The sequence below is a fragment of the Oncorhynchus nerka genome, linkage group LG10 (genome assembly GCF_034236695.1).
Source record: "Oncorhynchus nerka isolate Pitt River linkage group LG10, Oner_Uvic_2.0, whole genome shotgun sequence".
NCBI lineage: Eukaryota > Metazoa > Chordata > Actinopteri > Salmoniformes > Salmonidae > Oncorhynchus > Oncorhynchus nerka.
Genome location: NC_088405.1, coordinates 72,299,889 through 72,324,887, shown reverse-complemented (window position 1 = coordinate 72,324,887; position 24,999 = coordinate 72,299,889). Strand labels below are relative to the sequence as shown.

Sequence of the window (24,999 nt, the reverse complement as noted above, 5' to 3'; positions counted from 1 at the left end):
TAATGGAACTGTCGTCTGAAGTAAGTGCCTGCACCGTGTGAATTTGGATTTGTGAACTAAACGCGCAAACAAAAAGGAGGTATTTGGACGTAAATGATGGACTTCATCGAACAAAACAAACATTTATTGTGGAAATGGGATTCCTGGGAGTGCATTCCGATGAAGATCATCAAACATAAGTTAATATTTATAATGCTATTTCTGACTTCTGTTGACTCCACAACATGGCGGCTATCTGTGTGGCTTATTTTGGTGCCTGAGCGCTGTACTCAGGTTATTGCATGGTGTGCATTTTCCGTAAAGCTTTAAAATCTGACACAGTAGTTACATTAAGGAGAAGTTTATCTATAATTCCATGCATAACACTTATCTTTTATCAATGTTTATTATGAGTATTTCTGTAACTTGATGTGGCTCTCTGCAAAATCACCAGATGTTTTGGAAGCAAAACATTACTGAACATAACGCGCCAATGTAAACTGAGATTTTGGGATGTAAATATTTACTTTATCGAACAAAACATACATGTATTGTGTAACATTAAGTCCTATGAGTGTCATCTGATGAAGATCAAAGGTTAGTGATGAATTTTACTTCTATTTCTGCTTTTTGTGACTCCTCTCTTTGGCTGGAAAAATGGCTGTGTTTTTCTGTGACTAGGTGCAGACCTAACATAATCACATGGTATGCTTTCGTCGTAAAGCCTTTTTGAAATCGGACACTGTGGTGGGATTAACAACAAGTTTATATTTAAAATGGTGTATAATACTTGTATGTTTGAGGAATTTTAATTATGAGATTTCTGTTGTTTGAATTTGGCACCCTGCACTTTCACTGGCTGTTGTCATATCGATCCCGTTAACGGGATTTCAGCCGTAAGAAGTTTTAAGGACCTTACTTTTTGCCCAAGGCTTGTTTAAAGAATAAACTCCAGCACACAGGTATTCTTGAATACTCCACAAACAATACCAGTGTGCCCTGAGTTCTTTAAATATACACGGAACAAAAATATAAACGCAACATGTAAAGTGTTGATCCATGTTTCATGAGCTGAAATAAAATATCCCATAAATGTTCCATACGCACAAAACGTATTTCTCTCAAATTGTGTACACAAATTTGTTCACATCTGTTAGTGAGCATTTCTCCTTTGCCAAAATAATCCATCCACCTGGCAGGCGTCAAGAAGCTGATTAAACAGCATGATCATTACACAGGTGCCCCTTGTGCTGGGGACACTAAAAGGCCACTCTAAAATGTGCAGTTTTGTTACACAACACAATGCCATGGATGTCTCAAGTTTTGAGCAAGTATGCAATTGGCCACCAAAGCTGTTGCCAGAGAATTTAATGTTAATTTCTCTACCATAAGCCGCCTCCAACGTCATTTTTGAGCATTTGTCAGTACTTCCACCCGGGCTCACAACCGCAGACCACGTGTATGGCGGCGTGTGGGTGAGCGGTTTGCTGAATTCAACAGAGTGCCCCATGGTGGGGGTTATGGTATTGACAGGCATAAGCTACGGACAACGAACACAATTGCATTTTATCAATGGCAATTTGAATGCACAGAAATACTGTGACGAGATGCTGAGTCCCATTGTGAGGCCCATCGCTTTTAAGGTATCTGTGACCAAAAGATGCATAGCTGTAATCTCAGTCATTTGAAATCCATAGCTTTTCAATTAACTGATTTTCTCATGAATTGTAACTCAGTAAAATCTTTGAAATTGTTGCATGTTGCGGAAGTTTTTGTTCAGTATAGTTATTAACATAGAGATGAACTGGAGGATTCAGCCTTCAGCCCACACATGGCTGCCGAGGCGAGGGCAGTAAAGTGGTTTGAGGCCAATGTGTTGGATCTAATGCGCTCCACCACCACAGGACTGCAATCAGCTGGAAAATGGACTCCAGCCTTCAGTGCCCCCGCTCAAACTGTTAATAAACTGTACTCACAAACATATACTGCAGAGACATATTATATACTTAACATTAATGTATCTTGCAAGGTTGTTATTTAAGCTATAGGTTGTTATTTAATTTGTATGAACATAACAAGATTCAACAGCTGAGACAAACTGAACAATTTCCACATACATGTGACTAACAGAAATGGAATAATGTGACCCTGAACAAAGGGGGGAGGTCAAAATCAAAAGTAACAGCCAGTATCTGGTGTGGCCACCAGCTGCATTAAGTATTGCAGTGCATCTCCTCCTCATGGACTGCACTAGATTTGGCAGTTCTTGCTGTGAGATGTTACCCCACTCTTCCACCAAGGTACCTGCAAGTTCCCGGACATTCCTGGGGGGAATGGCCCTAGCCCTCACCCTCCGATCCAACAGGCCCCAGACGTGCTCAATGGGATTGAGATCCGGGCTCTTCGCTGGCCATGACAGAACACTGACATTCCTGTCTTGCAGGAAATCACGTACAGAACGAGCAGTATGGCTGGTGGCATTGTCATGCTGGAGGGTCATGTCAGGATGAGCCTGCATGAGGTAGGAGGATGCCTTCCCTGTAACGCACAGCGATGAGATTGCCTGCAATGACAACAAGCTCAGTCCGATGATGCTGTGACACACCGCCCCAGACCATGACGGACCCTCCACCTCCAAATCGATCCCGCTCCAGAGTGCAGGCCTCGGTGTAACGCTCATTCCTTCGACGATAAACACAAATCCCATCATCATCCCTCGTGAGACAAAACCGTGACTCGTCAGTAAAGAGCATTTTTTGCCAGTCCTGTCTGGTCCAGCGACGGTGGGTTTGTGCCCATAGGCGACGTTGTTGCCGGTGATGTCTGGTGAGGACTTGCCTTACAAGAGGCCTACAAGCCCTCAGTCCAGCCTCTCTCAGCCTATTGCAGACAGTCTGAGCACTGATGGAGGGATTGTGCGTTCCTGGTGTAACTCGTTGTTGATGCCATCCTGTACATGTCCCGCAGGTGTGATATTCGGACGTACCGATCCTGTGCAGGTGTTGTTACACATGGTCTGCCACTGCGAGGACGATCAGCTGTCTGTCCTGTCTCCCTGTAGCAGTGTCTTCAGCGTCTCACAGTATGGACATTGCAATTTATTGCCCTGGCCACATCTGCAGTCCTCATGCCTCCATGCAGCATGCCTAAGGCACGTTCACGCAGATAAGCAGGGACACTGGGAATCTTTCTTTAGGTGTTTTTCAGAGTCAGTAGAAAGGCCTATTTAGTGTCCTAAGTTTTCATAACTGTGACCTTAATTGCCTACCGTCTGTAAGCTGTTTGTGTCTTAACGACCATTCCACAGAATGAAAAAAATCTAATTTGCTAGTCACTCCCCATCACCCATGATCTCTAACACCCACCCTAATAAAAACTGCTCCCTGTTAGTTGGAAAGGCAGTTGAAAACTCAGCCAAAAGACAGACAGACAGGAGAATGGAAAAAGGCCGGTCAAAAAAGAAGACAGAAAACAGAGGAGGATCTGTTCGGGCGGGACCGTGTCTTGTAGGAGGGAGAGAGGAACATAGGCATGGCAAAGAGTTGACACTCTTAGACTGAAACAGAACTTTAGGAAATGGCCTCTGAAAAATGGACAGACCTGTTACACTTTGCTTGATCACTTTCATACCGTGTGCTGCGATACAAAGCTGACTGCACCAATAGACTGTACCGAAGAGAGACAGAGACCCCTACCATTGATTAAGTAAATATATTACTGCATTCTCTGTATTACCTCCTTGACTATGCGGTATTGCAAAATTATCATCTTAATTGATCAATCATAATCTTAATCATAAGTTTCTTTTCATTGTGTTTTTTAACGTAATAATAAATCCTATCTTCATAAAGAAGTATAGTTCTCTTGCTTTGACAAATGCTGACTAATACAATTAAATACCTTACATATCCTTTTAAGATTGTTGATATGTGATCAGAGTTAAGTTAATTGTTCTCTTTGAAAAAAAAAGATTACTGGTGCCCTCAACAACGTTATTAATTTAAAATATTAGGCAAATGAATTAAGTCACTAATTATCAACACCTATTAGACCACTAAAGTTCCTACAGAACTAAGGCACGTCACTGGAATAGCTTTCTGTTAATCCGGTCTCAAAAATGGAATACATAGCGCTTTTAAAGCTCTGTAAATGATTTGGTAATATGCATAAGAGCATGTAGGCCTATATAATGGAAATATATGACAGCTACTCAGCTATCCTGGAGCCCATCCATGAGCAGACTTTATTAGTTCCAGTCAGCTCATTCTCACTGTTTAGTGGCTCAGAGAGAGATGGAGCCTGAAAATATTCAGCCCAAAGAACCCTAGTGGACAGGGCTCTCCAGCTGAGACAGCCATTTTGTGTGTGTGTGTGTGTCCTCAGTGCCTGGCAGTGCGCAACTTGCACACGGTGTTCCTGTCAAGTACGGTGATGCCGGCTGGAGTCTGGTCTCCTGCTAATGTCTTCATGAACAGAGTAGGGACAGGACTACCAGCCGATGCCGAAGGGTCACTCTCCTTGAGGCCAGCCATGATAATCAAGTTCAGAGAGAGCTCAGAGTGCCCATGAGGGCTGTACTCCTTTAGTCGGAGAGTCCAACAGCCCAGACACTTGATCAGCTTCAAGCCCTCGCCGCCCTCGCCACCCACACTCACAAATAGAAACGTCTCCAGTCTTACTTCTGTCTAGACATGACACACTGCATGAACATTTCAACAGCACTTTTTCTTATTTAGAGCAATTCTATATTTACAGTTGTCTCTCTCAGCTGTGTTTCAGCTGAGACACAGCTGTGTCTTCCATTCCATTATGTCCAAATCAGCCCCCTCTAGTGCACATGGCACTACGGCACTGACTGATGTCATATTAACTTTGAGTTGACGTTGTCTTTCGTCCACAGGTGGCTGTGAAGAACAACATTGACGTTTTCTACTTCAGCGGGCTTATCCCACTCAACATCTTCTTCGTGGAGGATGGCAAAATGGGTACGTGTGTCTGGAAGCAAGTCACAAACACTCAATATCCAGGTCATCACCATAGCAGTAGATTCATTATCACCAAAGAGTTCGAAGAGTTTATTTTAGACCAACTTGAGGACCCTTGGTATAAAATAGACTCTTCACAGGAAGTAGCTCCCTGCTCAGTTCTGGTGTCACTCTTCTTTTGTTCCCCTCATCTGCATCAGAGCGACAGGTGTTCTTGGCCACCTGGAAAGACATCCCCAATGAGAACGAGCTGCAGTACCAGATTAAGGAGTGCCACTTAAATGCAGGTAGGTCTCCTTACATCTATGGATGAAAGCTATACAGTACAGTAAAAGTTTGGACATACCTACTCATTCAAGGGTTTTTCTTTATTTTTACTATTTTCTACATTGTAGAATGAAAGTGAAGACATCAAAACTATGAAATAACACATGGAATCGTGTAATAACCAAAAAAAGTGTTAAACAAATCAAAATATATTTCATATTTTAGATTCTTCAAAGTAGCAATCCTTTGCCTTAATGACAGCTTTGCACATTCTTGGCATTCTCAACCAGCTTCACCTGGAATGCTTTTCCAACAGTCTTGAAGGAGTACCCACATATGCTGCTGCTTTTCCTTCACTCTGCGGTCCAACTCATCCCAAACCATCTCAATTGGGTTGAGGCCGGGTGATTGTTGTCCTGTTGAAAAACAAATGATAGTCCCACTAAACCCAAACCAGATGGGATGGCGTATCGCTGAAGAATGCTGTGGTAGCCATTATGGTTAAGTGTGCCTTGAATTCTAAATAAATCACCAAAATATCACCAGCAAAGCACACCTCCACACCTCCTCCTCCATGCTTCACGGTGGGAACCACACATGCTGAGATCGTACGTTCACCTACTTTGCGTCTCACAAAGGCACGGTGGTTGGAACCAAAAATCTCAGATTTGGACTCATCAGACCAAAGGACAGATTTCCACCGATCTAATGTCCATTGCTCGTGTTTAAAAAAAAAAAAAAAAACCTATGATATGTACTCTAAGGGCTGTCACTATTTTAATCTCTGGGTTTTCCTTCGTCCACTACTCCATGGTATGAAAACAGTGATACAGGTCTGGAATTAAAATGTGTACTGTGTGCTCAATGTCTATCATCAGAGCTGTTCACGCTGTGCTGTTGAATTTGAACCTTGGTGGCTATTCTTGTCTCGAGCGTGATTCAGTCTTGAAGCACTTTGTGAAGACATAAGAGTTGATCCACAACGCCGCTACTATTTATGGGTGAAACACACACATACCACTTAGTCATCTACACAAATGAAAAAAAGGCCTTTGAGGTTGTGAGGCTCATCGACAATCTAACTGCCTGTAAAACTAGTTTTAATGACTCCAACCCAAGTGTATGTAAACTTCTGACTTCAACTCTGTCAAAAGTTCAATTTATTTAAACTTTTGATGCACTTAACAAACGATGGACAAATGACAGATCATCCACCTGCATCATCCATCAACATATGAGCCCTGTAGAAAAACCCTTTCCCCATTACATGCTTAGTCAGTTTTTAACAGATATGAAATCTCTGTGTGTGTGCTTCGGTGACTTGGTGGTGTTTTGGCCTGTTGTCTTCACAGAGCTCAAGTCTGAATCACAATTACTACTATCCTCTCCTTTCACTGATCTAACATGTTGAGCCAACTACAGGACAGAGAGGGCAGTTATTGTTTTGGGAAGGTAGTATCTGGAGGGGATTAGCTTTAGTTATTGTTTAGTCCACATGCAAGGTCTGATTTACCAAAATGGACAGGTGACCTTTGAAACCACAAAATCAAATAATTTCCTAATTTGTGTTCACCACACTGATGCCAGTTGATTAAACACAGAGCTGAGGCATTGGTTTAAAAGAGATGCTACTGGTTTACTGGAGAACCAGATAACATGACTAGGGGTTTTAAGTGGTAGCATTCATTGGTGGAATTGGCCTTTTCCTCTAACCCTCTTGCTGTGTTGCAGTAACCACAACATCACCGCCTTAAGTTCCAGGGTTACACACCTGCCTACAATTTATTTGTCGATATCATTCCATGCACACCTACAGGAACACATGTGCACACACATACAGATTCACACACACTCTCTCAAACACACAAATGCACACTCATATTCTCTCCATATTTCAGATTTTCATTCCAATAATGCCTGATCCTCCTACGCCACTCTGGGGTCAAAGTATTGATCTTCTCCAGCCCCAGGTTACAAGGACAGCTCCGCTCATGCATTCCCTCACCTTGGCAGTGATAAGCAGCTTTGGAGTGTGGAAATTAATGGAATGATTGGAGGCTCTTTTCATGTTCATTGTCACTGGCACTCTGTGAGCTAAATACAGTGTGAGAGGAAGCTGTGTTCTATAAGCTTCTTTAGAGAAACGCTTTTTCTGGGAAATGGGTTGTTGGTTTCATTAGTTATTTGTACTTCCATTTCCACACCTAGTAAATTGTTCTATAGGTAGCTATTGTAAATTCAGACTGAAACGGTGAGTCTTTCTCATCTTCATATTAAGATAATGGTAGAGCAGTGGTATTCAAACTTTTTCAGCAGGGACCCCATTTTTTTCCCACCATCCCAAATCTAATGAGACAATCTTAGTGTACATTTAGATTTTTACATCAAATAATCTTCAATTCATTACATTCTTCTCTTTTATCAAAATTAAGAGAAACAATGATTACATTTCCCCAATAAAATAGATTTTTGAATTGAATCTTGTTTAAAAAGTACAAACAAAAGTTATATTGTCCCATAAAGTAATCTGTACTCTGCTTGACATGCAATACTCCATTAGCCTAATTTAAAACAAGGCTTTTTCCACAGCCACTGTAGAGCCATGAGAGGTAGACTAGTTGAAAACAAGTTCTCATTTACAACTGCGACCTGGCCAAGATAAAGCAAAGCAGTTTGACACATACAACACAGAGTTACACATGGAATAAACAAACATACAGTCAATAATACAGTAGAGAAAGAAAAATCTATATACATTGTGTGTAAATGAGATAAGGGAAGGCAATAAGTAGGCTATGGTGGCGAAGTAATTACAATATAGCAATTAAACACTGGAATGGTAGATGTGCAGAAGATGAATGTGCAAGTAGAGATACTGGGGTGCAAAGGAGCAAGATAAATAAATACAGTATGGGGATGAGGTAGTTGGATGGGCTATTTACAGATGGGCTATGTACAGGTGCAGTGATCTGTGAGCTGCTCTGACAGCTGGTGCTTAAAGCTAGTGAGGGAGATACAGTGGGGCAAAAAAGTATTTAGTCAGCCACCAATTGTGCAAGTTCTCCCACTTAAAAAGATGAGAGGCCTGTCATTTTCATCATAGGTACACTTCAACTATGACAGACAAAATGAGAAAAAAAAATCCAGAAAATCACATTGTAGGATTTTTAATGAATTTATTTGCAAATTATGGTGGAAAATAAGTATTTGGTCAATAACAAAAGGTTATCTCAATACTTTGTTATATACCCTTTGTTGGCAATGACAGAGGTCAAATGTTTTCTGTAAGTCTTCACAAGGTTTTCACACACTGTTGCTGGTATTTTGGCCCATTCCTCCATGCAGATCTCCTCTAGAGCAGTGATGTTTTGGGGCTGTTGCTGGGCAACACGGACTTCCAACTCCCTCAAGATTTTCTATTGGGTTGAGATCTGGAGACTGGCTAGGCCACTCCAGGACCTTGAAATGCTTCTTACGAAGCCACTCCTTCGTTGCCCGGGCGGTGTGTTTGGGATCATTGTCATGCTGAAAGACTCAGACACGTTTCATCTTCAATGCCCTTGCTGATGGAAGGAGGTTTTCACTCAAAATCTCACGATACATGGCCCCATTCATTCTTTCCTTTACACGGATCAGTCGTCCTGGTCCCTTTGCAGAAAAACAGCCCCAAAGCATGATGTTTCCACCCCCATGCTTCACAGTAGGTATAGTGTTCTTTGGATGCAACTCAGCATTCTTTGTCCTCCAAACACGACGAGTTGAGTTTGTACCAAAAAGTTCCATATGACATTCTCCCAATCTTCTTCTGGATCATCCAAATGCTCTCTAGCAAACTTCAGACGGGCCTGGACATGTACTGGCTTAAGCAGGGGGACACGTCTGGCACTGCAGGATTTGAGTCCCTGGCGGCGTAGCGTGTTACTGATGGTAGGCTTTGTTACTTTGGTCCCAGCTCTCTGCAGGTCATTCACTAGGTCCCCCCGTGTGGTTCTGGGATTTTTGCTCACCATTCTTGTGATCATTTTGAGAGATCTTGCGTGGAGCCCCAGATCGAGGGAGATTATCAGTGTTCTTGTACGTCTTCCATTTCCTAATAATTGCTCCCACAGTTGATTTCTTCAAACCAAGTTGCTTACCCATTGCAGATTCAATGTTCCCAGCCTGGTGCAGGTCTACAATTGTGTTTCTGGTGTCCTTTGACAGCTCTTTGGTCTTGGCCATAGTGGAGTTTGGAGTGTGCGGTTTGAGGTTGTGGACAGGTGTCTTTTATACTGATAACAAGTTCAAACAGGTGCCATTAATACAGGTAACGAGTGGAGGACAGAGGAGCCTCTTAAAGAAAAAGTTACAGGTCTGTGAGAGCCAGAAATCTTGTTTGTTTGTAGGTGACCAAATACTTATTTTCCACCATAATTTGCAAATAAATTCATTAAAAAATCCTACAATGTGATTTTCTGGATTTTTTTCCCCCTCATTTTGTCTGTCATAGTTGAAGTGTACCTATGATGAAAATTACAGGCCTCTCATCTTTTTAAGTGGGAGAACTTGCACAATTGGTGGTTGACTAAATACTTTTTTGCCCCACTGTATGCGTTTCCAACTTCAGTGATTTTTGCAGTTCGTTCCAGTCATTGGCAGTAGAGAACTGGAAGGAAAGGCGGTCAAAGGAGGAATTGGCTTTGGGAGTGACCAGTGAAATATATCTGCTGGAGCGCGTGCTACGGGTGGGTGCTGCTATGGTGAGCAGTTTAAGAGCAGTTGGAGGCCACGGAAGGAGAGTTGTATGGCATTGAAGCTGGTGGTGTAGTATTATGGTATACTAATTAGAGGTCGACCGATTATGATTTTCCAACGCCGATACCGATAACTGGAGGACAAAAAAAAAAGTTGATACCGATTATTCGGCCGATTTAAAAAATATATATATATACACATACATACATACACACACATTTTTGTAATAATGACAATTGCAACAATACTGAATGAGCAATGAACACTTATTTTAACTTAATATAATACATATGGGCTTTTGGATGGGTGTTCTTAAGGTGATTCCACAGGTTGGTGGTATGTTTTGATTTAGCCGTTGCTGACCCCATGCTTACATCTTTATCACAAATAAGACACCTTGCTTTCCCTGGTGCCAATTCCATGTAATAGTCCCACACTGGTGCTCTGCTTTTCTCTGCCATCTGTAAAACACACACACAACTCTGAAGTGACAATGATACTGAAGAGTCTGCTTAGGAGACAAATACTCTCAACTGTTTGAATAAAAAATAGAGTTTAAGTTACCTGTGATGAATGTTGAAAACAAAAACTGTAATTTCTATATGCAGGAAATCCTATTTTAATAATGGACATGGTAAGAATTGACTACCAGAGTGCAAGTCATAATTCCCATGACACCTTCTAGCAAAATCTGAAAAGCGGTTCCTTCATTCATTTATTCCATTGGATATTTTTAGATTCACTTAAAATAAGGTCAGTGTTTCGTGTAGGTTTACACCACCTTGCCAATTTTATAACTGTGTAGATATCCATAGGACAAGGTAACTCTATTCAATATAAGCGAAGATAAGTTTTTTTGTAGTGGATTTATGAAAATATTTTGACAAACGTTACCTTATCCTAGTGAGATTTACACGGGTATCAAAACGCCGAGGCGGTTTAAGCACGAAACACTGACCTTATTTGAAGTAGATCAAAACATTCTGTATGGAAGACATGAACGGTAAAATAACGAAGGAACCCCTTTCAAGTTCAGCCGCAAGTTATTACAGGAATTATCACGCGTCGACTATTTCTTTCTAAACCATATACCTTTGACTATTACGAGCCTGCTGCTGCCTACCACCCCTCAGTCAGTCTGCGCAATCAAATCGTAGACTTAACTATAATAAACACATAGAAATACGAGCATTAGGTCAAATCCGGAAACAAAACGTTTATTCCATTCTGTATTTTATCTAACGGGTGGCATCCATGAGTCTAAATATTCCTGCTACATTGCACAACCTTCAGTGTTATGTCATAATTACGTAAAATTCTGGCAAATTAGTTCGCAACGAGCCAGGCGGCCCAAACTGTTGCATATACCCTGACTCTGCGTGCAATGAACGCAAGAGAAGTGACACAATTTCACCTGGTTAATATTGCCTGCTAAACCTGGATTTATTTTTGCTAAATATGCAGGTTTAAAAATATATACTTCTGTGTATTGATTTTAAGAAAGGCATTGATGTTTTTGGTTAAGTACACATTAGAGCAACTACAGTCGTTGATTGATTATTTTTTATAAGATAAGTTTAATGCTGCTAGCAACTTACCTTGGCTTACTGCATTCGCATAACAGGCAGGCTCCTTGTGAGGCAGGATTCCCCCGAGCTGACAAGGTAAAAATCTGTCCTAATTAATCGGCCATTTCGATTAATCAGTAGACCTCTAATACTAATGGTATGACTACATTTGTTACCAAGTTGGCAATGTACTAGCTAGCTAATGAGGGTAATCTCTCATCACTTTAAATGGTCTTGAATCATGCAAAGGCTGTTATTAGAATACAACAGACATCCTTTCTGCCCTTAAAAAGACTATTCGACAATTCACTTTCTGCCTAGAAAATGACAAGCCACTGACCACTTAAGTTGCCACTCACATTCAAACAAAGTGGGGTAACAAAAAACAGTCACCTGCCATCTATGACTGACAAGTGTTGCTCCAAGGTAAATGGTTAGAGTGTGGGAGCCTTGCCCACCAGAAGTCTCCCTGCAGACTATAACCTAATAACGACACGTCGTACAGGAAGATGTTCCACTGCACTGTAGGAGAGATCAACTTCTCTTTTCCACTGTCACTAGTCCTGCCTCTTTCTTTTTTAACACTTCTTTTTCTCCTTCTCTCCATTCACCGCCTGCCTCTCAGGACTCCTTTTCAAGGCTCTTCGCCTCACCTCTCCACTCCCTCTTTCCCTGAAGGAGACTTCACACAAGCTATTTAATAATAACCCACACCATGCCCTGTTGCCCCCAGACAACAGGGTGACTAGGGGGTGAGAGTGGTGGCACTGACCAGTGCTCAGGACAGGACCTACAATGGGACATGGGCCTCAGGGTCAGCGGTTATGGTAGTGGTAGTTAGTCCTTTGACCTATGATTTTAAGCCCCTTAGTGTCTAGTGCCATCCCCCCACATCTAGATGTGAGATCTGGAAGTTGTAGTAGCTACTCCCTGTACTGACAGTCCACAATAAGAGTGCAGCATACGCACTGTTAGAAGTTACCCTAGATCTGTTCCTTCCTTAAAGTCCTACTTAGATCGTGACACTTTTTTTTCCTCACATAGAAGCAAAGGAGGGACTTAGCTCCTGCAGTTGTTTTGTGAAGCTAATGTAGATGTATTAGCTGAGCTGCTCCCTGCTGCCAGTAGTTAGCCAGGCTCACAGAGAAACCATTAGAGTTGCCTTAAGGGTAAAGATTGACTGGGACAGAGGAATAGGCAGCTGATGTAGGTCATGGAAATGTAATGATATATCAGGCAACGTGTGTAGTCTAATATGAGTCAAGAGCAGCGAACAGGATATGATAAAGCTATTATTCAGAATTTTGTCTTACATTACATTTTAATCTCCATCTTGTTGTATCGAGTCCCTCCGTCCTAGTTTTTAGATGAAGCTGCAAACCAATAATGGAAACTCTTCCTAATCCGTAGACTAGAGAATGAAGCATCCGAAAATGAAGCTGCTATTGTACAATACCTCAGTCAATAGATAACTCCTCTCTCAGTTCTGTATGTCTAAATGAGTACTGTAAGTACAAATAATGAATTTGAACTGCTGAACCGCAATACACCAGAGAATGCACTTATCCAATGTGCACTTAACAGTAGTCAACCTTAGACAAAGCTTAGCCCCAAGGCCTGTATTCTATGTAGCGTTGATTTCCACCTAGAGTTGCAAAATTCATTTTTTTATTTTTTAAATTAAATTTTCAATTTAAGGATTCCCTCTCAGCTTATTCCCTCATGATTCCAGAAATCCTTTAACCATGATTCCCCCCCAAAATGTTTTACATTTCGATCCAAACTTCAACTATATTCCTGACTCGTATGTAATGTGGCCTTGTAGACACGGTGTCGGGGAAGCTGCAGAACGACAACATCTACACCATCGCCAAGAGGAACGTGGAGGGCCAGGATATGCTCTACCAGTCCCTCAAGCTCACCAATGGCATCTGGATCCTGGCTGAGCTCCGCATCCAACCCGGCAACCCCAACTACACAGTAAGACACCCACCGAACCTCAACCCTCCTAATTCAGAACTCTCACATATTATAGAACGTTTTTGTCGGTAAAGGTCTGAAGTGCCAAGCAGAAGGCAAGGTAGCACACTCATATTTCCTGGCAAGGAGGGTTGGCTTTCATACATCAAATAAAACCATACTCATTGGTGGATGATATACCATTTGTTGACTGTATTAATATTTCCACCCTTCCCTCACTGGAGTATGAGGGATAAACACATTTGTGTTTTTTCCCTCCAGCTGAACATACCCCAAAGGCCCTAGACAGCAGCTTCTCTACACTCTCTTATAATAAATCCAGGAGGTAGTACAGTGGTACCTAGAGATGGTTTATGGAAGTAATGAAAGTTATCGATCTTCTTTGTTTAACACACACCCAGCCATATCCTGTTCCCTCATCATGTGTTTGAAGGAGCCTGTTCATCATCGAGGGCTCATTGGGAATGACCTGTCACCTGGCAGAGTAATGGCAGGCCATGAACAAGGTCAAAAGCCCCATGTAGCACTGCTAATAGCTCCTTAAGGCAGGCTTGGTCAGGTGCATCAAGTCAGTTTGTCTAGTGAGTCCAGACTCATAGACAGGTCCTTAATTGATTCCTTTCTTAGCCATTCAAGGACAAACATGCATACATCCTGATGAATGTATTCAGGTGAGGTCTAAAACATTTTATATTGAGATTTTTTTTACTTTCTTGAGAAATGTCTTGACTCCAGTTTCCTATTATTTCTTTCAAGTGGTTTCTTTTCCCTAAGTTATAGTCCTGTACTTTTTCTTTGGTTATGTCACCTCAGCGGAGTCTCTGACAACTCGTCACCGCCTTGATCTCTTCTCTCTTTAACAGGTCTCTATGGCTCATAGTGTAAAGTTAGAGGTTGTTGTCAGGGAAGATCTGTGAGCTCAGTGATCAAGCTGAAGGCTCTTTAGAAAACAAACAGTGTAGCAGCACACTCATATTTCCTGGCAATAAGGAGGGCTGACATTCATACATCCAATAAAATCATACTCATTGGTGGATGATATTCCATTTGTTGACTGTATTAATTGTAAATTAACACAGCGATAGCCTTCTGTCCTCACCAGATCAACTGTCTATCAGTATTTTCTTATTGTTATTCTTCAAGTAAACCACCTGTGAAAAGCTTGATAGCAGGGAGTGTCACACACCTAAAATGTGATTATTTGTGTTATGCATTAGCAACAATTCTCGTGTTCATGTGAAGCTCCAGGCAAAAAAATGTCAGCATCAGTAAGCCATGGAGGATTCCCAGCTCCTGACTATCTCTATGGCAGTGCTTACCCACTGGTACTTTCCACAGTGGAACTTCAGTGCTGCTGTCCCCAACTGCTGTGTTCTGCCTGCCACAATCTCTCTGACTGCCTGGCTGGGTGACTACATTAATTTCCAGATTAGCGCCTCCTCACCCTGATTGTTTTACAGGCAGCTATTCAGGCACTGTCTGCTCCCTGGCTTGATTACCTGTGATGGGCGTCTCCTCAAGGAAAAGCCTGTTTGGCCTGGCTGGCCATGCTGTCAGTCTACAGCTATTTGATTCATAATGGGAATTCAACCCAGGGTCCCCTCAGAGCAGTCGTGCTGCTGCAGCCTGTGGATAACAGTGGGATTGGGTAGATTAGTTAGACTCTAGAAAGAGAAAGTTCCTGGGGAAACTTCATTTGCAAGCAAATAAACCTTGCTTGTGACCAACTGGTTTGAAAGCCGGCTCTGCTATGGGTTAAAAGACTGTTAACCCGTCAAAGCAGTTGAGAACAAACACATATCCTATGACGTCAGGGCAGTGGAAGACTGATAATAGAAAGTGATGGCCATGGCTACGTTTTTTTCCCATACATAGATAATATACTGGGGTTAATTCATTGACAGTTAATATCAACCTTTCTGTGTCTCTGAGGACAAGTGTAGGGCTTTGTGCTCCAGTCTATACACACCATCATATACATAGATATTTATATTCCGGACTCTGGCATTGCTTTATTTCTTAATTCCTTTCTTTTTATTTTTGGGGATTTGTGTGTATTGTTAGTTACTACTACACTGTTGGCGCTAAAAATATAAGCATTTTGCTGCACCTGCGATAACATCTACAAAATATGTGTACGCAACCAATAACATTTGATTTTATTTAGTACATAAAGTACAACATTATTGTTGCTAAGCCACTGAAAGAATGCACCTAGCAAAGGCTTAGCACAGAGGCGAACATGTTTTCAAAATGGTCAAGGGCTGCTTTTGTGGGGCCAATTTATTGACAGACTCCTCTCAGACAAATACCTTTGGGACAGCATCAAAAGGCCTGTCATGGAACAGTGAGAACATATGTACCAGGCCATAATAACAGGAGAATGTCTGACTACGTACTAGTATTTATTCATGTTGTAGTGGTTGTAAAGAGGAAGTATGGATAGAAAGTGAAACTTCTATAAAAAAAAAAAGTTTTTTAAATACATCTGTGGAATCCAATAATCAGGAAACGTGAGTAGGGGTGGTAAGATTTTTCAATTAGTCTCAGACTTAATTAGGCCACTGTCAATAGAAACTGATTAATGCAGATGTTAAATCTGGTCGAAGGAAAATGCATTAACTAATTGAATATACTTTGTAGACATACTCAATAACACTATTATATTATTATATAATTTTGTTTACACGAAGTGTCCCGAATGAAAAGAGTTGCAAAGCAATTAAACTGTTGTGCAGTGGGTAAGGTGAAGTGTTCAGAGTTATTGAGCTGATAGGTAACCTACAGTGTAGTTGTACATCAATCTATATATTTGCATGTCCTCTCTTCCAGCTGTCCTTGAAGTGCCGGGCTCCTGAGGTTACCCAGTATGTCTACCAGGTGTACTACTCAGTCCTGAAGAACTGAACTCTCTCTCCGTCCACTCACTCACTCACTCACTCACTTACCACCCTCCACTCCACACCTCTCTCCAAGAACAAACAGCAGATGTTAGCGTTCTAGTCATGCATTATTCCTCTCCACCATCCTTACCGCCATGGGAGAATGTGACATCCCCAGTCCATCCTTAACTAAATGTTTTAATGTCGTAAAATGTGGTTGATGGTGAAGCTCTCCAAAAAAGAAACCTTTCATATTCACCAAGCCATCGCCCCACCTCTTTGTACTGTATTTCCAATATTGAAAAGTGTAATATCATATTTGTTTGTGTGTCTATTCTTTTTAATGCTTTATATTCTTCCGTGGTACTTTTCCTACTTGCCCAACCATAATCGATTGAGTACCATCTACCAGGCCTTGCTGGAGCCGAAAATGCCAGTTGAACCAATTGCTTAGTCTCCATGATGCATCAAGTACCATTTTGAGCCAATATGGCAGTGGTGAGAGCAGAGCCAGGGAACATAAAATAGATTTTAATGCATTAGTGGATTTCATTCTGTTCTCGTTTTAGTAACCACTATGATAAACCACTATTTATGGTAGCTATTATTATGTTTGCTCCCGTCTGCCATTCCTTTTTTACTGGTGCTTGCAGGCAGCTGATCATTTCATGCTTCTCATCCCTTTTCTGATTGCTCGACCTGCCACAACAATAAAACACCGCTATAGCCATTCCTAGATTTCCAATAATCCATGTCCTTTTGCTGGTTTTGTGCTGCAGTATTAATGAATATGCCAATAGTGAGTGTGGAATGAGTTGTCCATTCTGTATTGCTGTTCTCATGTTACATTGATTGCAATGAGATAGTATGTATTATTCTTTAATTGTAAGATTGTTATTGATATTCCATTTTCAGCTGTTCATCTAAACAGAACTCAAACCCAAAGCCAGGGTCAATATCATTTGATATTTTGCTTAGTAGGGAACAACCCCATACTGTCATCAATGACATGCCTAGTGTATGTGTTTGTGTTATTGTGCTGTTAAAACCACCTCCCTGGCATTGCTTTATCCTGAACATGGAGGATATGTAGTGCTTGCAGCCCACCTAAAAGACCAGGGTCACCCCTCTATGATTATACTGTGCAGTGACCTGGTATAGTTTGTAGACATGAAGTTCTGTACAACTAATGAAAGATTATTATATTACTACCAGAATAAGTGTGCTTGAAATCCATAACAGAAAAACAGTGGCACTATATTCCAGTTATGTACCAAGTCCTCATATGTGGAAGTTTTATTTTACCTTTATTTAACTAGGCAAGTCAATTAAGAACACATTTTTATTTTCAATGACTGCCTAGGAACAGTGGGTTAACTGCCTGTTCAGGGGCAGAACGACAGATTTGTACCTTGTCAGCTAGGGGATATGAACGAACTTGCAACCTTTCGGTTACTAGCACAACACTCTAACCACTAGGCTCCCCTGCCGCCCCAGTGATCTAAATAAGTTTTATTTATAAATGTATACAAACTGATATGATTTTAATATGCCATATCTCTATGAACATTGTTGTTATACCTCTGCTAGTTGAGCTCAAACATTTTAATAATTTGATTTAAGCCAATGTAAAAAGCAGTCTCAAGGGTACCAATTGTGTTTGTGACTTTAGCTTCTTAATTGTATTGTTACCATACATGCTGATGTGCCTGTGAACCTGCAATAAAAGCAGTGTCCAATGCTCGGTTTCGCTCACTCAAAACGACACTTAGCTACATGGGAAGGTCTGATCTTTGGCCACAGTTTGATTGTATGTGTCCCCAGCAAGATGTTGGGTAACACTTTTTTGGGATAGTCTGTAGAGCATCTAGATGGACTATCAGTAACATTTTAACTATCTACTAACCCTAAACTTAACCCTTACACTTCTAAACCGAACCGTAACCTGGTAGTATGACCAGATGTTATTATAAAGGCGTATTTGGTTCTGGCTTTCCCACCCAGAACTATGTTTGAGAAAAATATTTAATGTACTTACTCATAAGCCCAGCAACCAGGAATAGGCCAACAGAACAGCTGTAGTAAGTAATAATGTGACAACTGAAATGACCGTATGTTTTAGCCTTCTCAAGCTAGCCTGTTGATCCTGCATCACTCCTCATCCCCAACTTGTCACTGTATCCGCTCTTATTTCAATAAAATGTATGTTATAAACTTATGCAGTGCCTGATGTTTCACTGTCATTGGTTCACAATCCATAATCAGTCCAAAGGTAATATGGCCAGCATGAGGCATAGCCAAATGCAGGGCCGGCATTATGGGCGGGCCCTAGGGGGCATGGCCGCCCTACCGTACCTCCTTGCCTGTTCAAATAATGTATTGATAATTTATTTGACCGAGACGTTCGCCAACAAAAAAGCTTTTTAATCTCTGATAAAGTATCTGAGAGAGTGAAACAGTGCCCCTCTATCTCCATACTTGTAGTCCATGTATCTGATGCTGTCTGGAAAAAATAAGTATAGCACGTCATACTTTTTCTGCCCAGACAGAAAGTGCATTCGGGAAAGTATTCAGACCCCTTCACTTTTCCCACATTTTGTTACGTTACAGCCTTATTCTCAAATGGATTCAAATTTTCCCCTCATAAATCTACCCAAAAAGCAAAAAAAAAAAAATATGACATTTACATCAGTATCCAGACCCTTTACTCAGTACTTTGTTGAAGCACCTTTGGCAGTGATTACACCCTTGAGTCTTCTTGGGTATGACGCTACAAGTTTGGCACACCTGTATTTGGGGAGTTTCTCCCATTCTCTGCAGATCCTCTCAAGCTCTGTCAGGTTGGATGGGGAGTGTCACTGCACAGCTATTTTTAAGTCTCTCCAGAGATGTTCGATCGGGTTCAAGTCCGGGCTCTGGCTGGGCCACTCAAAGCTATTCAGAGACTTGTCCCGAAGCCACTCATGCATTGTCTTGGCTGTGTGCTAGAGTCATTGTCCCGTTGGAAGGCAAACCTTTGCCCCAATCTGAGGTCCTGAGCGCTCTGGAGCAGGTTTTCATCAAGGATCTCTGTACTTTGCTCTGTTCATCTTTCCCTCGATCCTGCCTAGTCTCCCAATCCCTGCCACTGAAAAACATCCCCAGAGCATGATGCTGCCGCCAACATGCTTCATCGTAGGAATGGTGCCAGGTTTCCTCCAGACGTGACGCTTGGCATTCAGGCCAAAGAATTCAATCTTGGTTTCATCAGACTAGAGAATCTTGTTTATCGTAGTCTGAGAGTCCTTAGGTGCCTATTGGCAAACTCCAAGCTGGCTGTCATGTGCCTTTTACTGGGGAGTGGCTTCCGTCTGGCCACTCTACCATAAATGCCTGATTGGTGGAGTGCTGCAGAGATGGTTGTCCTTCTGGAAGGTTCTCCTATCTCCACAGAGGATCTCTGGAGCTCTGTCAGAGTGACCATCGGATTCTTGGTCCCCTCCCTGAAAAAGGCCCTTGTCCCCCGATTGCTCAGTTTGGCCTGGTGGCCAGCTCTAGAAAGAGTCTTGGTGGGTCCAAAATTCTTCCATTTAAGAATGATGGAGGCCACTGTGTTCTTGGGGACCTTCAATGCTGCATGAATGTTTTGGTACCCTTCCCCAGATCTGTGCCTCGACACAATCCTGTCTCGGAGCTCTACGGGCAATTCCTTCAACCTCATGGCTTGGTTTTTGCTCTGACATGCACTGTCAACTGTGGGACCTTATATAGACAGGTGTGTGCCTTTCTAAATCATGCCCAATCAATTTAATTTATCACAGGTGGACTTCAATCAAGTTGTAGAAACATCTCAAGGATGATCAATGGAAACAGGATGCTCAATTTCAAGTATCATAGCAAAGGGTTTCAATACTTGTATAAAAAACAAAAAACAGAAATACCTTATTTACACATTTGCAAAAATGTCTAAACCTGGTTTTGCTTTGTCATTATGGGGTATTGTGTGTAGATTGACGTAGAAAATGTTTTATTGAATCAATTTTAGAATAAGGCTAACGTAATAAAATGTGGAAAAAGGAAAGGGGTCTGAATACTTTCCGAATGCACTGTAGGCTATCTCTGAGTTCCATATGCTAATTTCTTTAGCCTCCAATGGATCACGGTGTCCATATGGCAGAGGTTGGTGCTCTTGCATTAGTTGAATTTGAACTTTTTATCATTTTAATTAAGATTTTTATGATTAACCACATAACAATAATTTTGAGAAACGAAAATGTTATTATTGAAATGAACTGTTCCATGAAAATGTGCATATAAAAATAATCATAAAGGGCACACAGATAGGTAGAAATGGTAGGATAAACTGTAAACTTCCCCCAACTCACAAACTGCTTATGGTCTTTATTATAACACCCATTAACAAAAAAAAACAGGCCCACCTATAGAAATGAAATGCCCCTCCAACTGATCCGTTCTTGCGCCGACCCTGGCCAAAGGCCAACCACAGCAGTGCATAATCTCTGTGCGTTTTGTCAAAAGATACATAGAATACATAGTGGCTCGCTTAGAATCAAACCTTATTTCACTTGGGATGCTACTGATGTTTCAGGTGCTCTTTTTTCCTTTGGTGGGTAGGCAGTTTAACACTGACAATGTCAGTCTGAATCAGCATTTTTTTTGTTTTGTTGTAACAGTTGAATGTCTGGGAGAAAAGCAAGCACAATGGAAGTTACACAGTCTAATGACCAGCATTATCAGTGTTGGAAAAAAGTTTCACACTGATGTGGGGATGGGGAAGAAATCTCGTTTGCAATTAGCAGAGCTATATATAGGCCTATAAAATATGTCTCTGGTAATTAGTTTCTCTAATTCTCTTAAAAATATACAATAGAACGTAGTCACATTCCCATGCAGTATCAATGTGTATATTGTTGTAAAACGCATTGAAAAAAGTCTGAAGCAAAAATATCCGTCATTTCAAGGCCAAACTGTATCACATAATAAGATCGACAATGGTATATGTTTGCAAGGTGTGAGGTTGGTGAGTTCACATTAACTGCCTGGCTAAATCACATGAAATTGCACCTGCGTGCATAGTAAATGATTGTGAGAGGTGACGTGGACTAGACAGGTATGTGGCACGAGGTTACTTAGCAACAGGGGCAAAATATACTGTTGCTAAGAAACAGCCTCCTTACTGCCCATCGGGTGCAGTGTACACATGTTGCTCAAGCATTCGAGTTCATGCTTTAGATGAAATCGCATGCGCGCACAAAAACCTGTTCATTTCAGATGGAAGATCATGCATGTACTTCTGATGTAAGATCCCCAGGCATTGTGTAGAAACCACAGGGATCTGATTAGTGTTATTTGTAATAGTCTTTCAAATGCAAAGCATGTGTGCGTAAACTGCGCGTAAAATATTGCCGCGCGCAGTGTCCCTAAATACCCTCAAAACTCCATTTGTGTTCAAATTTACAATTTTAACAAGAGATAGCACTACCACTCAAATTTCAGATACCTTTCTCTGACAAGTCTCTGGCAACCCGTTTCATTCTGGTGCGGAACGTACCTTTCCCTAAAATGCTAGGTTGTTCACTATATTTTGGCTGTCTGATGTTAAACACTGTTGCTACAGCAGACGTGATGTGATGGCCCTACGTCCATAGACTATTACACACTTTAATAAGGTCTCACCCCGAAAGTAGGCTTGTCTTTGACGAAACCAGCCTGCATGAATTACGTGGATGTACTGAAGGCTTGTGATTTTTGCTGCCTGCAATATATGACGGGCGTTTAGACCGCGTGTCGTCTCTCCACTAACGAGAGAGTAGGTTGTATCTTTAGGACTCTTCACTGTATCCACCTGAGACCGTTATATGTCAGTAAGAAGCCAACGAATGAGGTTCTACACACATCAGCATCACCGCAGGTGTATCTGCAGCAGCACTTTGGAATTTACACCGTACGGCATCGGCACCGCACAATACCTGTGCGCACGGTAAGCATGTACTATCATTTCTAATCATATTATACTCATATGGAGTTGTTTAGAGTTGCAGCTGCAAGATAGTTTATTTAAATTCATTTTATTCTTAATTTTTACAGATCGACTTGCTTATATTCGCACAAAGTTGGAATGTAAGTCTCATGCGTACGTTTATTTTTGCATTTCATGAAAACCTATTAGCTAACCATAAAGCCTATCCAAAGATGGAGATATTTGTTTTTTAATATGTGATTGTGCTATTTTTCCTGATCAAACAGAATTTTGGATGAGAGTGTTACATTAGATATTAGTCTATATATCGATACATGTTCCACTTTACAAAGTTGACCTCGTCTGAGGTCATTTCTGTACAGATTACTACCATTTCTTCCACTAGGTGATGCGCTTGTTCTTTATTGTTGTCCATATTCTGGAAGGGAAACTTAAAGGGGCAATCAGCAATTGCTACATCCATTTTTGGACTTATAAATAATTGATTTGTACCCATTGATTCTTGAATAATATAACTTATAAATGCTTCATGAGCTTAGTTTAACTGTAGTACCCCATCAGAACCCAAAATATAAGATTGTTTTACTCCAATGTTTGTAAACAAAGTAAATGTAAACAAACCCTATATAGCCCCAAAACATGGTTAAAACTAGCATTTTGATATAATAGATTGTCAGTCCTTGCATTTAAAATATATATATATATATTTCACCTTTATTTAACCAGGTAGGCAAATTGAGAAATAGTTCTCATTTACAATTGCGACCTGGCCAAGATAAAGCAAAGCAGTTCGACACATACAACAACACAGTTACACATGGAGTAAAATAAACATACAGTCAATAATACAGTAGAAAAATAAGTCTATATACAATGTGAGGAAATGAGGTGAGATAAGGGAGGTAAAGGAAAAAAAGGCCATGGTGGCAAAGTAAATACAATATAGCATGTAAAACACTGGAATGGTAGATTTGCAGTGGAAGAATGTGCAATGTAGAGATATAATTAGTGGGGTGCAAAGGAGCAAAATAAATAAATAAATACAGTAGGGGGAGAGGTAGTTGTTTGGGCTAAATTATAGATGGGCTATGTACAGGTGCAGTAATCTGTGAGCTGCTCTGTCAGCTGGTGCTTAAAGCTAGTGAGGGAGATAAGTGTTTCCAGTTTCAGACATTTTTGTAGTTCGTTCCAATCATTGTCAGTAAGAAGCCAACGAATGAGGTTCTATCTGGAAAGAGGCGGCCAAAGGATCAATTGGTTTTGTGGGTGACCAGAGAGATATACCTGCTGGAGTGCCTGCTACAGGTGGGTGCTGCTATGGTGACCAGCGAGCTGAGATAAGGGGGGACTTTACCTAGCAGGGTCTTGTAGATGACCTGGAGCCAGTGGGTTTGGTGACGAGTATGAAGCGAGTGCCAGCCAACGAGAGCGTACAGGTCGCAGTGGTGGGTAGTATATGGGGCTTTAGTGACGAAATGGATGGAACTGTGATAAACTGCATCCAATTTATTTATTGGAGGCTATTTTGTAAATGACATCGCCGAAGTCGAGGATCGGTAGGATGGTCAGTTTTACGAGGGTGTTTGGCAGCATGAGTGAATTGTTGCGAAATAGGAAGCCAATTCTAGATTTAACTTTGGATTGGAGAGGTTTGATGTGAGTCTGGAAGGAGAGTTTACAGTCTAACCAGACACCTAGGTATTTGTAGTTGTCCACATATTCTAAGTCAGAACCGTCCAGAGTAGTGATGTTGGACAGGCGGGCAGGTGCAGGCAGCGATCGGTTGAAGAGCATGCATTTAGTTTTACTTGTAAAGAAGAGCAATTGGAGGCCACAGAAGGAGAGTTGTATGGCATTGAAGCTCGCCTGGAGGGTTGTTAACAGTGTCCAAAGAAGAGCCAGAAGTCTACAGAATGGTATCGTCTGCGTAGAGATGGATCAGATGCATCCATAGCTCTGTCTGTGAATTTGAGAGTGGCTACATTTCTCCACCCCCATCCTTCTGCTTTTTACCAAAACAGGGTCAGAGAGGTGCTTTATTATTGTTTCTACTGCTGATTGCCCATTTAATTTGGTTCCATTTGTTGGAATGGCAACTTTTTTGAATGGTGATTGTTGTCTTCAAAAAAAATGGAGTTAATGATGTGCAGCTTCAGATATAGATTTGGTTGGAATTTTGTTAGGCATATTGGAGTAATGCATCTCGGAGATTATTGTAGGTGTACATTTTGTAGATTACTCATGAAACGTTTTTAAACTATCAGGGATAATGAAGTGATGCCTTAATAAGCAATCTTAGTCTAGTCTGTCTAGGCTTTTCTGACTTCAAAACCACACCTCCAATAAACCATCTGGAAGACAATACACAGCTTTTAGAGTGACAAAATAAATATTTTGAGTTACTTTTATTTTGAGCTTCAATTTAGTCAATAAGTGAATTTAGATTGCACAGTGGCACTTTGGTTTTCACAGTATATGTTATTTAATCTTCCCAGTGTCCTTGTATATATGACTTCTTGTTTTAGTTGGTTGCTTAGCAGCTTAGTGCTTTTGTTTCCCTTTTGTAGATGAATGAAAGGCATGCAGTGGTAAAAAGAATGCACTTGCCAAAGTAACCTATACTT

The 24,999-nt window shown here is 41.2% G+C and overlaps 1 protein-coding gene across 2 annotated transcripts in view; it reads left to right on the top strand.

Annotated features, from left to right (window-relative positions):
* Positions 1 to 18,613, top strand: part of ap2b1 (adaptor related protein complex 2 subunit beta 1) — an 82,766-nt gene extending 64,153 nt beyond the window's left edge. For both annotated transcript variants that reach the window (XM_029671243.2, XM_029671241.2), the window contains 4 exons: positions 4,880 to 4,964; positions 5,165 to 5,251; positions 13,359 to 13,513; positions 16,346 to 18,613. In XM_029671243.2, the coding sequence (XP_029527103.1) occupies positions 4,880 to 4,964; positions 5,165 to 5,251; positions 13,359 to 13,513; positions 16,346 to 16,420 (402 nt within the window). In that variant the 3' untranslated portion in view covers positions 16,421 to 18,613. The remainder of the gene's footprint in view (positions 1 to 4,879; positions 4,965 to 5,164; positions 5,252 to 13,358; positions 13,514 to 16,345) is intronic.
* Positions 18,614 to 24,999: the final 6,386 nt, after the last annotated feature.